At 27.4% G+C, this 13,551-nt stretch overlaps 1 protein-coding gene across 7 annotated transcripts in view; it reads left to right on the top strand.

Annotated features, from left to right (window-relative positions):
* LOC100869913 (uncharacterized) overlaps positions 1-13,551 on the top strand; it is a 255,212-nt gene that overhangs the window by 35,210 nt on the left and 206,451 nt on the right. For all 7 annotated transcript variants that reach the window (XR_015290692.1, XR_015290691.1, XM_086903115.1 and 4 more), the window contains exon 2: positions 9,392-9,521. Coding sequence is in view for 5 of the 7 variants with exons in the window: in XM_086903115.1 (XP_086759241.1) it covers positions 9,392-9,521 (130 nt within the window). In the remaining 2 variants the exon portion in view is untranslated. The remainder of the gene's footprint in view (positions 1-9,391; positions 9,522-13,551) is intronic.

The following is a 13,551-nucleotide window of genomic DNA, read 5'->3' as shown; positions in this document are numbered from 1 at the left end:
GAGAGACAGTCGTCGGCAAACATTAATTCCACCACCGCTCGGGCACGATCATTAAAATAACGAGTGAGAGGATTCACTTCTCGGCAGAGAATATAGTAACGTTACGTTACTATATGCTCGTTCCTTTCATCGAGCAGTTGGGTTCTCGAAAACTTAAAAAGAGGGAAGCCTACAAGGTCTTGTATCATTGAGGACATTAAAAGGGAGTGCAATAAAGGGTGATTTGGAATCTGGAGGATCAAATCTGAGGGATGAAAAGTTGGTCTTTGGTTATTTTATTCCGCCGGCTTATTTGCCCACTTTTCGAACTTTGGCACTGTGGATGATTTTGATAATCTTTGTTACGAATGTGGGTGTTCTTGATTCGCTTCGTGAGAGTTTGATTTTGTAATTAGAACGGGTTTAAATATTAGGTTTGAGCTCTATTATTTTTGTGATTTATTATTTTTAGAATCGTAACGATTAAATTAAATCATTAAATCGTTCGATAAATTTTCCGATTTATTTCGAATCATAAAATTAGAAAAATAAAATTTCTATTCATTCTGTTTTCATTAAAGTATCTTTCGAGATCGTTAGATAAAAAAAGTTTGATATTAATTTTATATAAAAAATGGTATTTTTAAAGGTATTTTAAACTATGGAAATGTCAGATAATGAAAATGTCAGATTGTGGATGATTTTGATTAATTGTGATTGATTATATCTTTTTATAATATTTAAAAATGTGTTTAATATACGATTTTAAATAATAAAATAGAAAACGTACGAATTTATGATTTAATATATAATTTCAAAAATTCATATAACAAAAGTTTTATTATAAAAATATTCACTATCCATGTTTTTGAAAATACAATTTATTTATATTGTTATTTAAATAATAGATATCAAGAAAACAATTCATCATATTCGCAACATAGAATCGATGCAATAATTATTTCGTATATTTGTTACAACAATAATTTATTATTAATTTTTGAATTATTGGTTTTAATTCGATATGATGTTTTTATAGCAATTTAAATTATTCAGAATCATTTTTCTGAAATCTTAACTCTTTAATTATATTACTATTGCAGCAACTTTGCAATTTGTCTAATATTTTACCTTTTATTAACATTTTTTTAATCGTATTTCAATTTTCAAATAAATTAATCATCCCTTCCCCTGCCATTTAGCTCGACGAAATCCAAGCCCAAGTGTAAGGCTCAACCAGAATTGACTCGAAAATCATCGCAATGAAAATATAGAAATAAATGTGATAGTCATTTGCTTATAGCTTTACATATATATGTTATAAATCTATTATTTTTTAATAAATGACAAATAACAGTTTCAAAACTATATTTCATAATAATAACAACAACACTTTATTAATAGAAGATTATAGTCTTCTAAGCATTTTCAAATGCGTCTTTGTTCTAAGGAATGCAATGATACTACGCTTAAAAATAAATACTATAAGAAATGCTCACCCTGAATCAATATTTAATAGGAAAATACTTTAAAAATTAATAGTCCTGTATGGTATGATATTTCCGAAAACATTCTGCTAAATGTAAAGCTACTTTACGTTTCGTGATGTTTACGTTTGGCTCGACTTTCAGTTTACGAGCCTCACTCGTGCTGTTCACACGTTTGGGCCAAAATCTTCATCACGAGTCAGACTCCTTAAAGTATAGGAAGACGTTAATTTAAAATTAATTAAAAATAATTTAAAAAGTGCAAAATATATATATATATATATATATATATATTATATTATAAATATAATAGTATATAAATTATATACTTTTGTAGTCGATATAAGTATATTATATATATATATATATAATAATGATAATGGAAGAAAGGGAGAACCACTGTGCGGTTGAACGCACGTGCTGAAGCAAAAAAGGCAAGGCGAGAGAAAAGGGGGGATTCCATATAAACAAACGAATGTAGTGTGTGTGAGAAGGAATAGGACGCGTCTCGATCGGAAAAAGGACAGTCAGTCAGCGTGTGCGATACGTGCCGAGAGCGTCTAATATGCGAACACGTTTCTCTTTCCCATATTATTGAATCCATTGATATTAAATTCTGATATTGGAAAAGAACAAAGAAGTATTAACGTCTCGATCCTACGTGTAAGTGTCGTAAAATCGTAAAAAGTAATTCACAGTGTAGAAAAAAATCGAACGAAGTTGATTGAAATCACACGTTTAGAATTAACGAGGAAAGTAATCTCGCTAACAGCTTGATGAACTATCTTTCAAGTTACGTGTGAATGCCTAGATCTATACGTATACGTGTATATCGCGTGTATGTATCGATATAATCGGTATCTCGTTCCATGTTGAAAACACGATACGCCCTCTATACATTGCGAACAAAAAATATCGAAATCCTTTATTTTGTTTTAGTTCTGTGATCCGTAAACGCGATAGAAAGGCAGGAACGACGAATTGAGAGGAAAAACACTCGATAATGCGCAGTGAAAAGTGTGAAAAAGTGTGTTCAAATAACAGGTTGTCGATGGCTAAGTTGTTTAATACATCGTTTGTCGAAGTTTTTCCTGTGATAAACGTGGATTTGAATTTAGTAGATATCGATCTTTTGACGGTTTTATTATAAAAATAATGGAATAGCAGAACATCGGAATACCGAAGAAAAACTTTATATTTATGAAATTGATTTGAATTCAAATGTGGAATACAGTCTCTTTTTTATATTTTCGTTATATTATTTTGCGCTAGAAACGACCACGCTAAGAAAGTCGTTTCAAGATATAATTAAAACAAATATAAAGTTAAGAAATATAATAAAAAACGTAGATTTACGAAGAAATTTCAAAATTTAATATTTGCATTATTAAAGTTTATTAATTAATGAAATACATATTAAAAATATTGAATTATTTTAACGACATTTTAAAACTTGATTGTTATTTTGAAGTTTCAATTATCGATAATATCGGATAAGAGTGATTCTTTTAGGATTCTTTTTCTTTTGTTAAATATTATTATCAAGGCAACTCAAAAATATTATTTGTAATAAATTTCAACAAAAGTAAATAAAAATAAAATTATTAAAAAACTATTTATCTTAAATTAAATTTTTGATGTGCCAAAAAATTATTAAAACGTCGTTAATTCATAAATAATCGTTAACAATATTTTTCAATATCACATAATTTTATGATCGACATCATAACTTTTTATTATTTTTTTTTTTCTAAAACTTTTAATTTCTCTTATTATTCGATTATTAAAAAAAAAAAAAAAAACTCGCATTAAACGCACATCAATCACAGTGTTGAACAGATTACGGTGGTTGAATTCGAATTGTATCCGAAATTTCGCGCGGCCGGTTAAATCAATACTCGTTGGTAAGTGCTTACGCTTGTAATCTCGTTTGAGATTAAATGATAGAGGGCCGATGCCCCATATGGTTAACCGTTTAACCATTCAAATTGGTTAAGCGAGCATTGATTAATCGATTAAGTTTTTTCTCCTCCTAATTATTGACTAATTAAACGGTTTGCTAATCGTTTCGTACAAATGATTGTTTCAAACGAAATCGTCGATTTTTTTTTTTCCCTCGATCGAATTTGTCACTTGACCGATAAATTGAAAAACGTCTTCGAATTTGTCGTTGTAACAATTTGTCGGACGACGTTTGAATCGATGTCGTTTAATTTGGCGTCGGGATATCGATTTCTATTCAACAACCTGGCAACTTCGAATTCCCTTCTGTCAGCTAGGAAACTCTAATATCGAGCAAATTGCAATTGTATTTTCTCTACACAATTATGAATTAATTTTTAATTTATTCGAAAAGATTTATTTATTTTTGTTGAATTTTTGTAGCTTTTGAATTATCGAAAGATCAGGTGTTTACATTAATCGTTGTTTTTCACGAATTTCGATATAAAATATAAAATCTAAAGTTTCTTTTATATCTTTCAATTATTAATATAAATCGATGTATTTCTTGAACTTTCATTAAAAGTTTAGATAAAATTATGTCATTTAATAAACTAATCCTTTTACTTCTTTTTACTAATTAATTGATCTATCTAATTTTAAAAAGAATAATTCTTTTTTTTAATTTAATTTCAATAAAGTTTTGGATACCTGACGATACGAAAAATTATTTAAAATACGATGATAAAGATTAAGAATTAAAAATGTATTAAAAAAACATTGAGGATACTTATTGGTAATAATTAGTCGGGTAACTTAACTAATTTTCTTGTTGAAGAAAGAAAGAAAGAAAGAAAGAAGGAAAGAAAGAAATTCTGGAATAAAAATGCACCATTTTCATTTCACATTGCTTGATGAAGAACGGTTGAAAGTACTTGAACACAATCGAGGAATCCATTAGGGGCAATTAAGTGTATCCCAAACGATGCGAATAAATGAACGACGGACCGTTTTTCTGCAAACTTTTTTAAGTCGAATTTTCGTTTAATTGACACCAGGTGCCACTCGAATTTCCAACCTAATGAAGATTAGACAAAAAGTTTTCGACAAGTGCTGTGAATAGAAGTGTGAATCATGATACGTGAAGTATTATCTCGATTGACTTTGAAAATTGATAACGATTGATTTGTGTAATGAAATTATATTGGAAAATAATTATTCTTTTATCATTGGAGCTTATAGAATTTCTGATATGGAAAATGTCTACATTTGGTTTTCTCACCTTTCGTAATCAATAAATTATAATAATTATGTTAAACTTGATAATGTATAAAATTTATGATATTATATTTGACTGTTTTCTCGAACAAACTTCATCACGCAATAAACAATAATATAACATTCATTTAAAATTGTGTTTAGGATCAAAAATAAACTTTCTCACCAACTCGATATATTTACGAAAGAAGTAATTAAAGTGTTCTGTCTAAAGTAATTAAAGTGTTCTATCCGTGCATCCATTTGAAACTCTTTTTCGCCACTTTATTTTTGCCCCTCAAATTATGTGTTTACTTGAGAACAACTTTCGAAATTTTTAACACTCCCAGATAGTCGATAAAGAAAAAACTCATCCAGAGTTTCTGAATTCTCAGAATCTTATTCCCAGGTGTGTGCTCACTCTCTCCTGTTTCTCTTATTCCCACTTCAAGCTACGTCACTCTCGTGACAGCCACTTCCAACCTACTCACGGAATACAAAACTGTTTTGAATCGCGAAGGCAGCTATTGACAGTCGTATCGAGACCAATCTAGAAAATTTTCGCTCCCACAGCAATATCCTCAGACTTTTCAACGCATTGTCCACTCGTTAGAAATATTCGCTACAAGAAAGAATTAATCTTTCACGAAAGTACTAAACTAATTGTTTAATTTTCGAACGAAGCGGTTTATTTGTTGTTGGAGAAACAAAAAACTCGGCCGAGTTCCATGGCAAATTTGTCGAGGTGGAACGATAGAAGAAGCAAGGAGGAGCGAATTGCGTCCGAGAAAAAGGCGAGGGAATCGGAAGATGTACAATTTCATTGATAGTAAATTTCGTTTTATCGCGATATTCGAATTTTCTTCCCTCTCTCTGTTTCTCTTTCTCTCCGCGGTAAAAATGGTGCATCGAGGTATAATTTTCGATCACCTCGGGGAAACAAAGTCGAATTTGAATGGAAATTTCACGTCGCCTCTATTTTCCGCGAAATTGACTATTATCAAATAACGCGTTATATCATCGTCGAAAACAGAGCACAGAGCTTGTTGCACCGCCGCCTAGCCTGCGCCAGAGATGTATCGAGCGCGATCACCAAGTCTACATGTGAATTTCTGCACAATTTCCCTGGCTTAGCTGGATTGTGATTTTGCATCGATTTCCATCCAACCGTTTGAATATTCCTCGTTCCCCGTTCTTTTTTCGGTTTGAAACGATAAAATATTATGACGCGATACCGGTTTTCGTTGAGAAATATAGCGCGAGAAAAAGATTAAAGGCAAGTAATTTTTAATATGAATTTTTGAATCGATAATTTTTTTCTTCGCTGATTTCATCGAAATCTTTTTGTACTTCAAATATCGAGTCTAGTTTTGAATAATAATATATTCGTTCGATTTTCAGGATAAACAGTATTGTTTATGAACATAAAAGCAATATTTCTGAAATTAAAAGCAATTCTTATGGAAGCGATTGGTTAAACATTTTTTATCATGGCAAATTGAAAGAATATATTCGCAATATTTCAAATGCTGAAGCGGTAACTAATATTGCTTATGGTATGTCTAAATAATAAAATATTCATATTTAAGTCATAGCGCAGAATTGTAATAAGATCTTTTTTATCGATATTATTAAAATTATTTAAAATTGTTGGAAAATAGGGAAAAGAGATTTTTATCCTATTATTTTCCTTTTCTTTTATACTAATTTTAAACTAGATATAATTCGCACAAATTTGACAATCAAAATTGGCTATTTCAATGACAAGCAGAATTCTAGAATTCTTTTAAAATCATCAATCTTTGACTATGGAAGTCAAAATCATTTCCGGCAAACGTTTGTAACCTAATTGTTTGGATATTGAGAAGCAAAATTCCGTATACGAAACACAGGAAACGCATTTCTGGATTGCTTAATGATGATGAACGAGCATAGTTATTATCATGGGCTAGTTCGTGGTTTAACGACGGGCAAAAAACCATTCGTTCAAATTAAGAAGTTGATTCGGATTTAATGATGTTTTGTTTAGCTAGTCGGATGCGTTTCTCTATTTTGAAATTTCATTTTTTTTTTTTTTCCATACCATAACTCGAACGAAATTCTGACTTTTTTAGTTAGAAGTTAAAAACACGTTGTATATTTAATAATTTAGAGAAAAGATTTAGAGATTATATAAAAGATGAAGAGAATATTCGTACTCTTTCCAAACACGATTCATACAATTTCGTCGAAAGTATAACATCGTATAAAATCGCCTTTCGAATTTTTCTTCTCGTTCGTTCGAAATATATCACGATACGAGTGATTTCTCTCGATATCGACGATAAGTCAGACGATCCCTCGCCAAATGCGTTGCATGTTCTCACGAGTATGTTACACACATGTAAGCAGTTGGATATGGGACCGGTCTGTGCAATGTTAGCTAAACTCTCGTTACCCTGGGCGCCCGTGTTGGCCACGCGCAATCCGCTTTAATCCTTGCAAAAAGACAAGCCAAGGCTCAAGTGGATCAACCTAGCATTGCTCGGGCATTGCGCAGTGGTACATCCATACCAATGCCGACGACTCGGTGTACAGATTAACGTGGATTTATTATCGTCCTAGTTTTCTAACGTGACGTCATGTTTCATGTTTCATCGAGTCGTTCGTTTTTCACGTTCTTCTTTTTTCTTTTTAAATCGACAAATTCAATTGGAATTATTAATTATAATTCTTAGATACACGATTTGTTAGACAAAACGACTTCTCGTGTAAAGTTTTAGCGGATACATCAATTATATATTATATGAAAAATGTTGATTTTTAATCTTATTATGAGGTTAATAATTAGTATCTCTTAGCATATTTTCTTTGTAAAACAAAAATTCCTTCAATTTCTTCAAATTGATGATTATTTTTGAATTTATGCAAAAAGTTTGGTAATATATCGTATTTAATAATATTAAAGTAACATTATTATTGGAGTCTATAGAAAATTATGTTATGACACATCAAATTTATTTTATTTTATATTATAAATAGTTATATTCTATAAAACAGAAAATTTTTATATTTTGTCATCAATTTTATACGTGAAAATAAAAGAATATAATGTAACACAACTTATAAAATGTTATAAGTAAAATGTGAACAGTGTGTTTAAATTCTTTGTATATATTGTACGTATAAATTCATATTTTAAATTTAATTCTTCTCTTTTGTGTCGAAAATTTTGTTTTATTTTATATGAAAATATTCTAATAACATTATTATTCTTTTTTAAATGGAACTTTTATAATAAAATGGAACTTGTATCAATTAAAGTGACTGACAAAATGGTTGCCTATATTATCTAGTCACGTTTTATCTTATCCTAAGACGCAGCAATTCTATTATTAACGTCTAACGCGTTGGATGAGTTTTAAGTGAAAAATTAATTTGTTCAAATTGGCAATCAAATTGGCACGTGGTTAATTCGATCAAAGATAACACGATCAACTTGTATCTAGGAGGATTTGAATGAGGTCAAGATCGACTTCTTTTTCAAGTTTGTCTTTCAACAAATAACTTTTCAAATATAATTGAAGAAATTAACTTCAGACGAAGTGATTGCATTCTTTTTATTTCGTCTATTACAATATTTTATTAATTCATTTCTCGTTATGCTTATTACTCTTTGCGATTTAACGTAAAAATTATTCAACGTGGATTAATTATCTTCTTGATAAAGAGAAGATTCTCTTTGTGGAAATTCGGTGTATCGTTGTATGATATTTATATATGAATAAAGAAGCAAAAATTGTTTACTTTATTTGAAATATATTGCAACAGGAAATTTAAAATATATTAGAGTTAATTTCATGCAGATATTTAATCAAAATGTTATGGAACATACAACTGAAGAGAAATTTAATAAATTGTGTATAATGATGAAAAAATTCTTTGATACGATTGCAGAGAAGAAATGAGAAAAAAAGGAAATGGAAGAAGGAATTGATTTTGGATTTTTTAAAATTTATTAGGCGTCATAAAATTTTTTTAACGAAGTTTTCTTGTACAATATTTCTAAATTTTAGAAAAATAAGTTTCCAATAAATATATTTTCTTGTATAATTTTTTTTTCATAACGAATATTCGACGAAAAATTTCAAAATTTCAAAAGAGAAATTTACAAACTACAATTTTTAATTCTTTTAATCATTTATATAATGATAAGATATTTCTGAAACGTAATATTAGAAAATATTATGCAAAACTATTCATTATAAATTTGAGATTACAATTTAAAATATCGTCAATTCTAAATATTTAGAATTTTATTTTTGACTGATTTATACATGAAGTTCTAAATAAAGTATAATTAAATATTATTCGATTAAAGGAAATTAAAGACGAATTAAAAATTACACTTTTCAATTTGAATATTAATAAAACGTCAATTTTTCTCAAATGTTATATTCGCGTTAAACATAAACTACTCGCTGTTGGTTCGCACAGGTTCCATCCGTGAAAAGCGTTAAACGGAGGTTAATGTAGCGAATAAATGTGCCACTTTTCCATTCGCTTGACAATCGATAAATCTTAAAATGAAATAGTATCCCAAGTCTAAAACCCGTTGGAAGATGTTTTAAAATGACATCCAGATCCCCTCGGCTATTAATTGTCCAATGTTGGAAACATCTTATCGTTAGCTTGTACGATTTGTTCGCATTCTTCTTCACTTTGCGTTATCGCTGTTTCCGTTTCAGTGCTTGGCAGTTGTCGGAGCCAAGAGTGCGGACACGAAAGGCTGGTGAGATGCGGAAGGCCTTTCGAGAGAATCAACACCAACGACTTGAGCTTCGTGGCGAAGAAAGAGGAACTTCAACAGCTGTGCCCGTAAGCTTTTCAATTTTTTACCTTCTTTGTGTAAACAGTATAAATATTATAAATTTACAAAAAAAAAAAAATTCAGATATTTTAGAAATTTTTCAATTACCTTATAACACCACATTTTGAATTTTTCCTTATACTGATTGATATATCTATCTAAAAAATTCCTTCGAATTTGTGGAAAATTACAACGATAGTGATATCAGATTTATTTTATTAGTATCTATTATTGTCTATTATTTCGATATTTTAGAAATTTTTCAATTACTTTATAACACCACATTTTGAATTTTTCCTTATACTGATTGATATATCTAGTATATAAAAAATTCTTTCGAATTTGTGGAAAATTACAACGATAATGATATCAGATTTATTTTATTAGTATCTATTATTATCTATTTTTTCGATATTTTTCAATAACATTATAACACCACATTTTGAATTTTTCCTTATACTGATTGATATATCTAGTATTTAAAAAATTCCTTCGAATTTGTGGAAAATTACAACGATAGTGATATCAGATTTATTTTATTAGTATCTATTATTATCTATTATTTCGATATTTTTCAATAACATTATAATACCACATTTTGAATTTTTCCTTATACTGATTGATATATCTAATATTTAAAAAATTCCTTCGAATTTGTGGAAAATTACAACGATAGTGATATCAGATTTATTTTATTAGTATCTATTATTATCTATTATTTCGATATTTTTCAATTATCTTATAACACATTTTGAATTTTTCCTTATACCGATTGATATATCTAGTATCTAAAAAATTCTTTCGAATTTGTGGAAAATTACTACGATAGTAATATCAGATTTATTTTATTAGTATCTATTATTATCTATTATTTCGATAGTGATTTTAGAAATTTTTCAATTACCTTATAACACCACATTTTGAATTTTTCCTTATACTGATTGGTATATCTAGTATCTAAAAAATTCTTTCAAATTTGTGGAAAATTACAACGATAGTGATATCAGATTTATTTTATTAGTATCTATTATTATCTATTATTTCGATATTTTAGAAATTTTTCAATTACCTTATAACACCACATTTTGAATTTTTCCTTATACTGATTGATATATCTAGTATCTAAAAAATTCCTTCGAATTTGTGGAAACTTACAACGATAGTAATATCAGATTTATTTTATTAGTATCTATTATTATCTATTATTTCGATATTTTAGAATTTTTCAATAATATTATAATATCAAATATTAATCATATTTTAAATTTTTCCTTAAATTGGCTGATATATTTAGTATCTAAAATATTTTTTCGAATTTGTGAATTATTACAATATCAGTTATTATGATTTCGTTCGTTCAGGGATTATTTTCGCATATATCGCAGATCCGTGGAATTTCTAAGCTGTCTATGAATAGATAAAAAGATACATGATGGATAGATATTCATATGATGATATCAACTCATTATATTTGAAGTGTCAACGTCATCGTGATATATTTGTATTAACAGAAGATAAATGGCGGTCACGTGCTTACGTACACGTTATTATGAATACGTATAAGGGAAATTATAATGCGTTAATAGTATCTTTTGAAAATTATGAAGCAGATCTTGTATAGAAAAAAGCTGCTATAAATCTTTATAAAAATCATCGAAAATCCAATTATTAAAATAATTATTAGAAACAAAAAATAAAAAACAAAAAAACAAGAAACAATTTTGTTTTTATAAATACAATGGATATACTTGTATGAAAGAAAGATTGAAATTTTCTTCTTGAGTAGGAAATGAATGTTAAAGTGATATTCTGAATTTTAGATAAAATAAATATTGACATCTTAAAAAAATGATCTTTATTATATTTTATTTTATGTGTAGATCGTAAATTTCCACAAGATATTGAATTATATATTCATGCCTTTGATAATAAAAAAGATACTACTTCGTATTTCAGTTAATTATTACTTAATTAACATAATATTCCATGCACATTTTTTGCACTCTCTACATCGTTTATGTCCATAATCATTCTTCTTATTGTTCAATTAAATATGTAGAAGTTTTATCAGCAAAAGTAAGGAACTCGAAAATGAAATTTTTCTTCGAGCATGAACGACACAAATTGTTTGCAGAGTTTAACTTTAATATTATTTTATTTATTCTTTATTTATTCCATTTAAAAAAATTATTTTATGAAATAATATTCTAAAATAATTTTCTTGTTTCATAAAATAATTTAAAACATTAAAACATATTCATATAAATATTATTTATTATGATATTCAATTGAAACGAGAAATATAAAATCTATCATGGAAAATGTTCGTTAAAATTGAAATAAATATTTTCCTGTTCATTTCCATATCCAAGTTTTCTTCTCTCGATTATATTGGAGGCAATTGAAAAAAATTAAAAAAAAAAAAATTCACTTAATCGATCAAGCTTGGCCATACCTGTTCCACAAATAATTTTCTTTATCCAATTCTTGAAATTTGTTCGATCGAAGAATGACGGCCACTCGAGTCTCGATTGCTCTAATAATTAGATAGATCGAAGGAAATTTAATGTGATCCGAACTTTCAAACACCTATTTATTCAAATTTATTGATCTTGTTTGTTTATTTTTCCCAATCGAATCAGTGGAGAAACGAGTTTCAAAGATTGAAAGAGAATTCTAATAAGCTAGTTCACTAATTTATTGAAAGTTCGAGGGAACAGCCAACTCGAGATTTCTTTTGAGTTTTAAACAGCCTCTTAAGAGTTTCCAGTTAATCTTTTTTAAGTTTGATGATCAATCCTTTGCCTTTGAATAATTTTTAATTCCGGTATTGTGAGGAAGCTTCGTTAGATCAATTCTGTATCTAGATATTTTTATTCGGAAATATTTGAAATATTTTGTTATTAAGAAGATAGTATCAGGTATCTTTAATTAGGGAAATGTAAATATCATAATTAATTAAATTCATTATTTTAATTGTAATAGAATTAATTAAATTAATAAATAAATTTTAATACTGGATATTAGTTAATTTATAACATTTAAATTGCATTTAAAAATTAATAATTTTATTATATTTAAATAAAGTAATATTAAAGAAATATTTTGATAAAATATTCAATATATATAATTAAATTTATATCACTTAATAATATATAAAAATAAATTTAATTCAATTTTATTTAAATTAAATTTTTATATATTATTTATTTTCTTAAATAATAAACGTAATTTATTTATTTTTTTATTAATTTTTTTTTATTTATAATTATAAATTTAAATAATGCTTTTATTCAATGATTAGTTATAGAATTTAGTACTATTATTAGAATTAGTTTAATTAATATTAAATCATCAAATAAAATTCCAAGATCAATTATTATTATGTATTATTAAAAGTAAAATTAACGTTCGTTAAAATATAATATACGGTTATGTGTATGTAATAAATGGAGATATTTTGTTATTATTTTTGGGAGGGGGGGGGGATTTTCATAAATAATAGAGTTCAAATATTGAACTTTATACAGAGGATGTTTCGTGCATTTAATTTTTTTACAAAACTCAAACAAAATTCACGATTCAAATAATTATTTATCGGTTTTTTTTGACGATCGTTTAATTGAAAAACATTCATCGATAGGTGGTAAATATTTTGATAAAAATTCAATAACACTGCAACGCCCGGAGATATTTTTTTGAAAATCCTGATCAGCGTTTAACTTCACGAAAAGCAGAATTTTTTTTTATTTCTTTCTCAATTTGTATCCACTATTTATATAAACCACACATACACATATTAATATTAATCTTTTTTTTATATTCATTATATTAATAACTTTTTATACACGCAAAAAGATATTTTCTGTATTTATTTGATAATTTGGAAATATGCAATCAATTTATTTATAAAAGTTATAATATATATCAAGTAATAAAAATTAAAAAGAAAATAAATTAATATGAATTTTTTAATAAATAATTTTTCCCTCGTCGATTTCAAGTCATCAAAATTTTGTTATATTTTGAATATTGGTT

Source organism: Apis florea, unplaced genomic scaffold, assembly GCF_048593485.1.
Source record: "Apis florea isolate Af1SG1 unplaced genomic scaffold, ASM4859348v1 contig_2274_pilon, whole genome shotgun sequence".
NCBI lineage: Eukaryota > Metazoa > Arthropoda > Insecta > Hymenoptera > Apidae > Apis > Apis florea.
The sequence above is the reverse complement of the archived record's forward strand: the minus strand, read 5'-3'. Positions and strand labels throughout refer to the sequence as shown.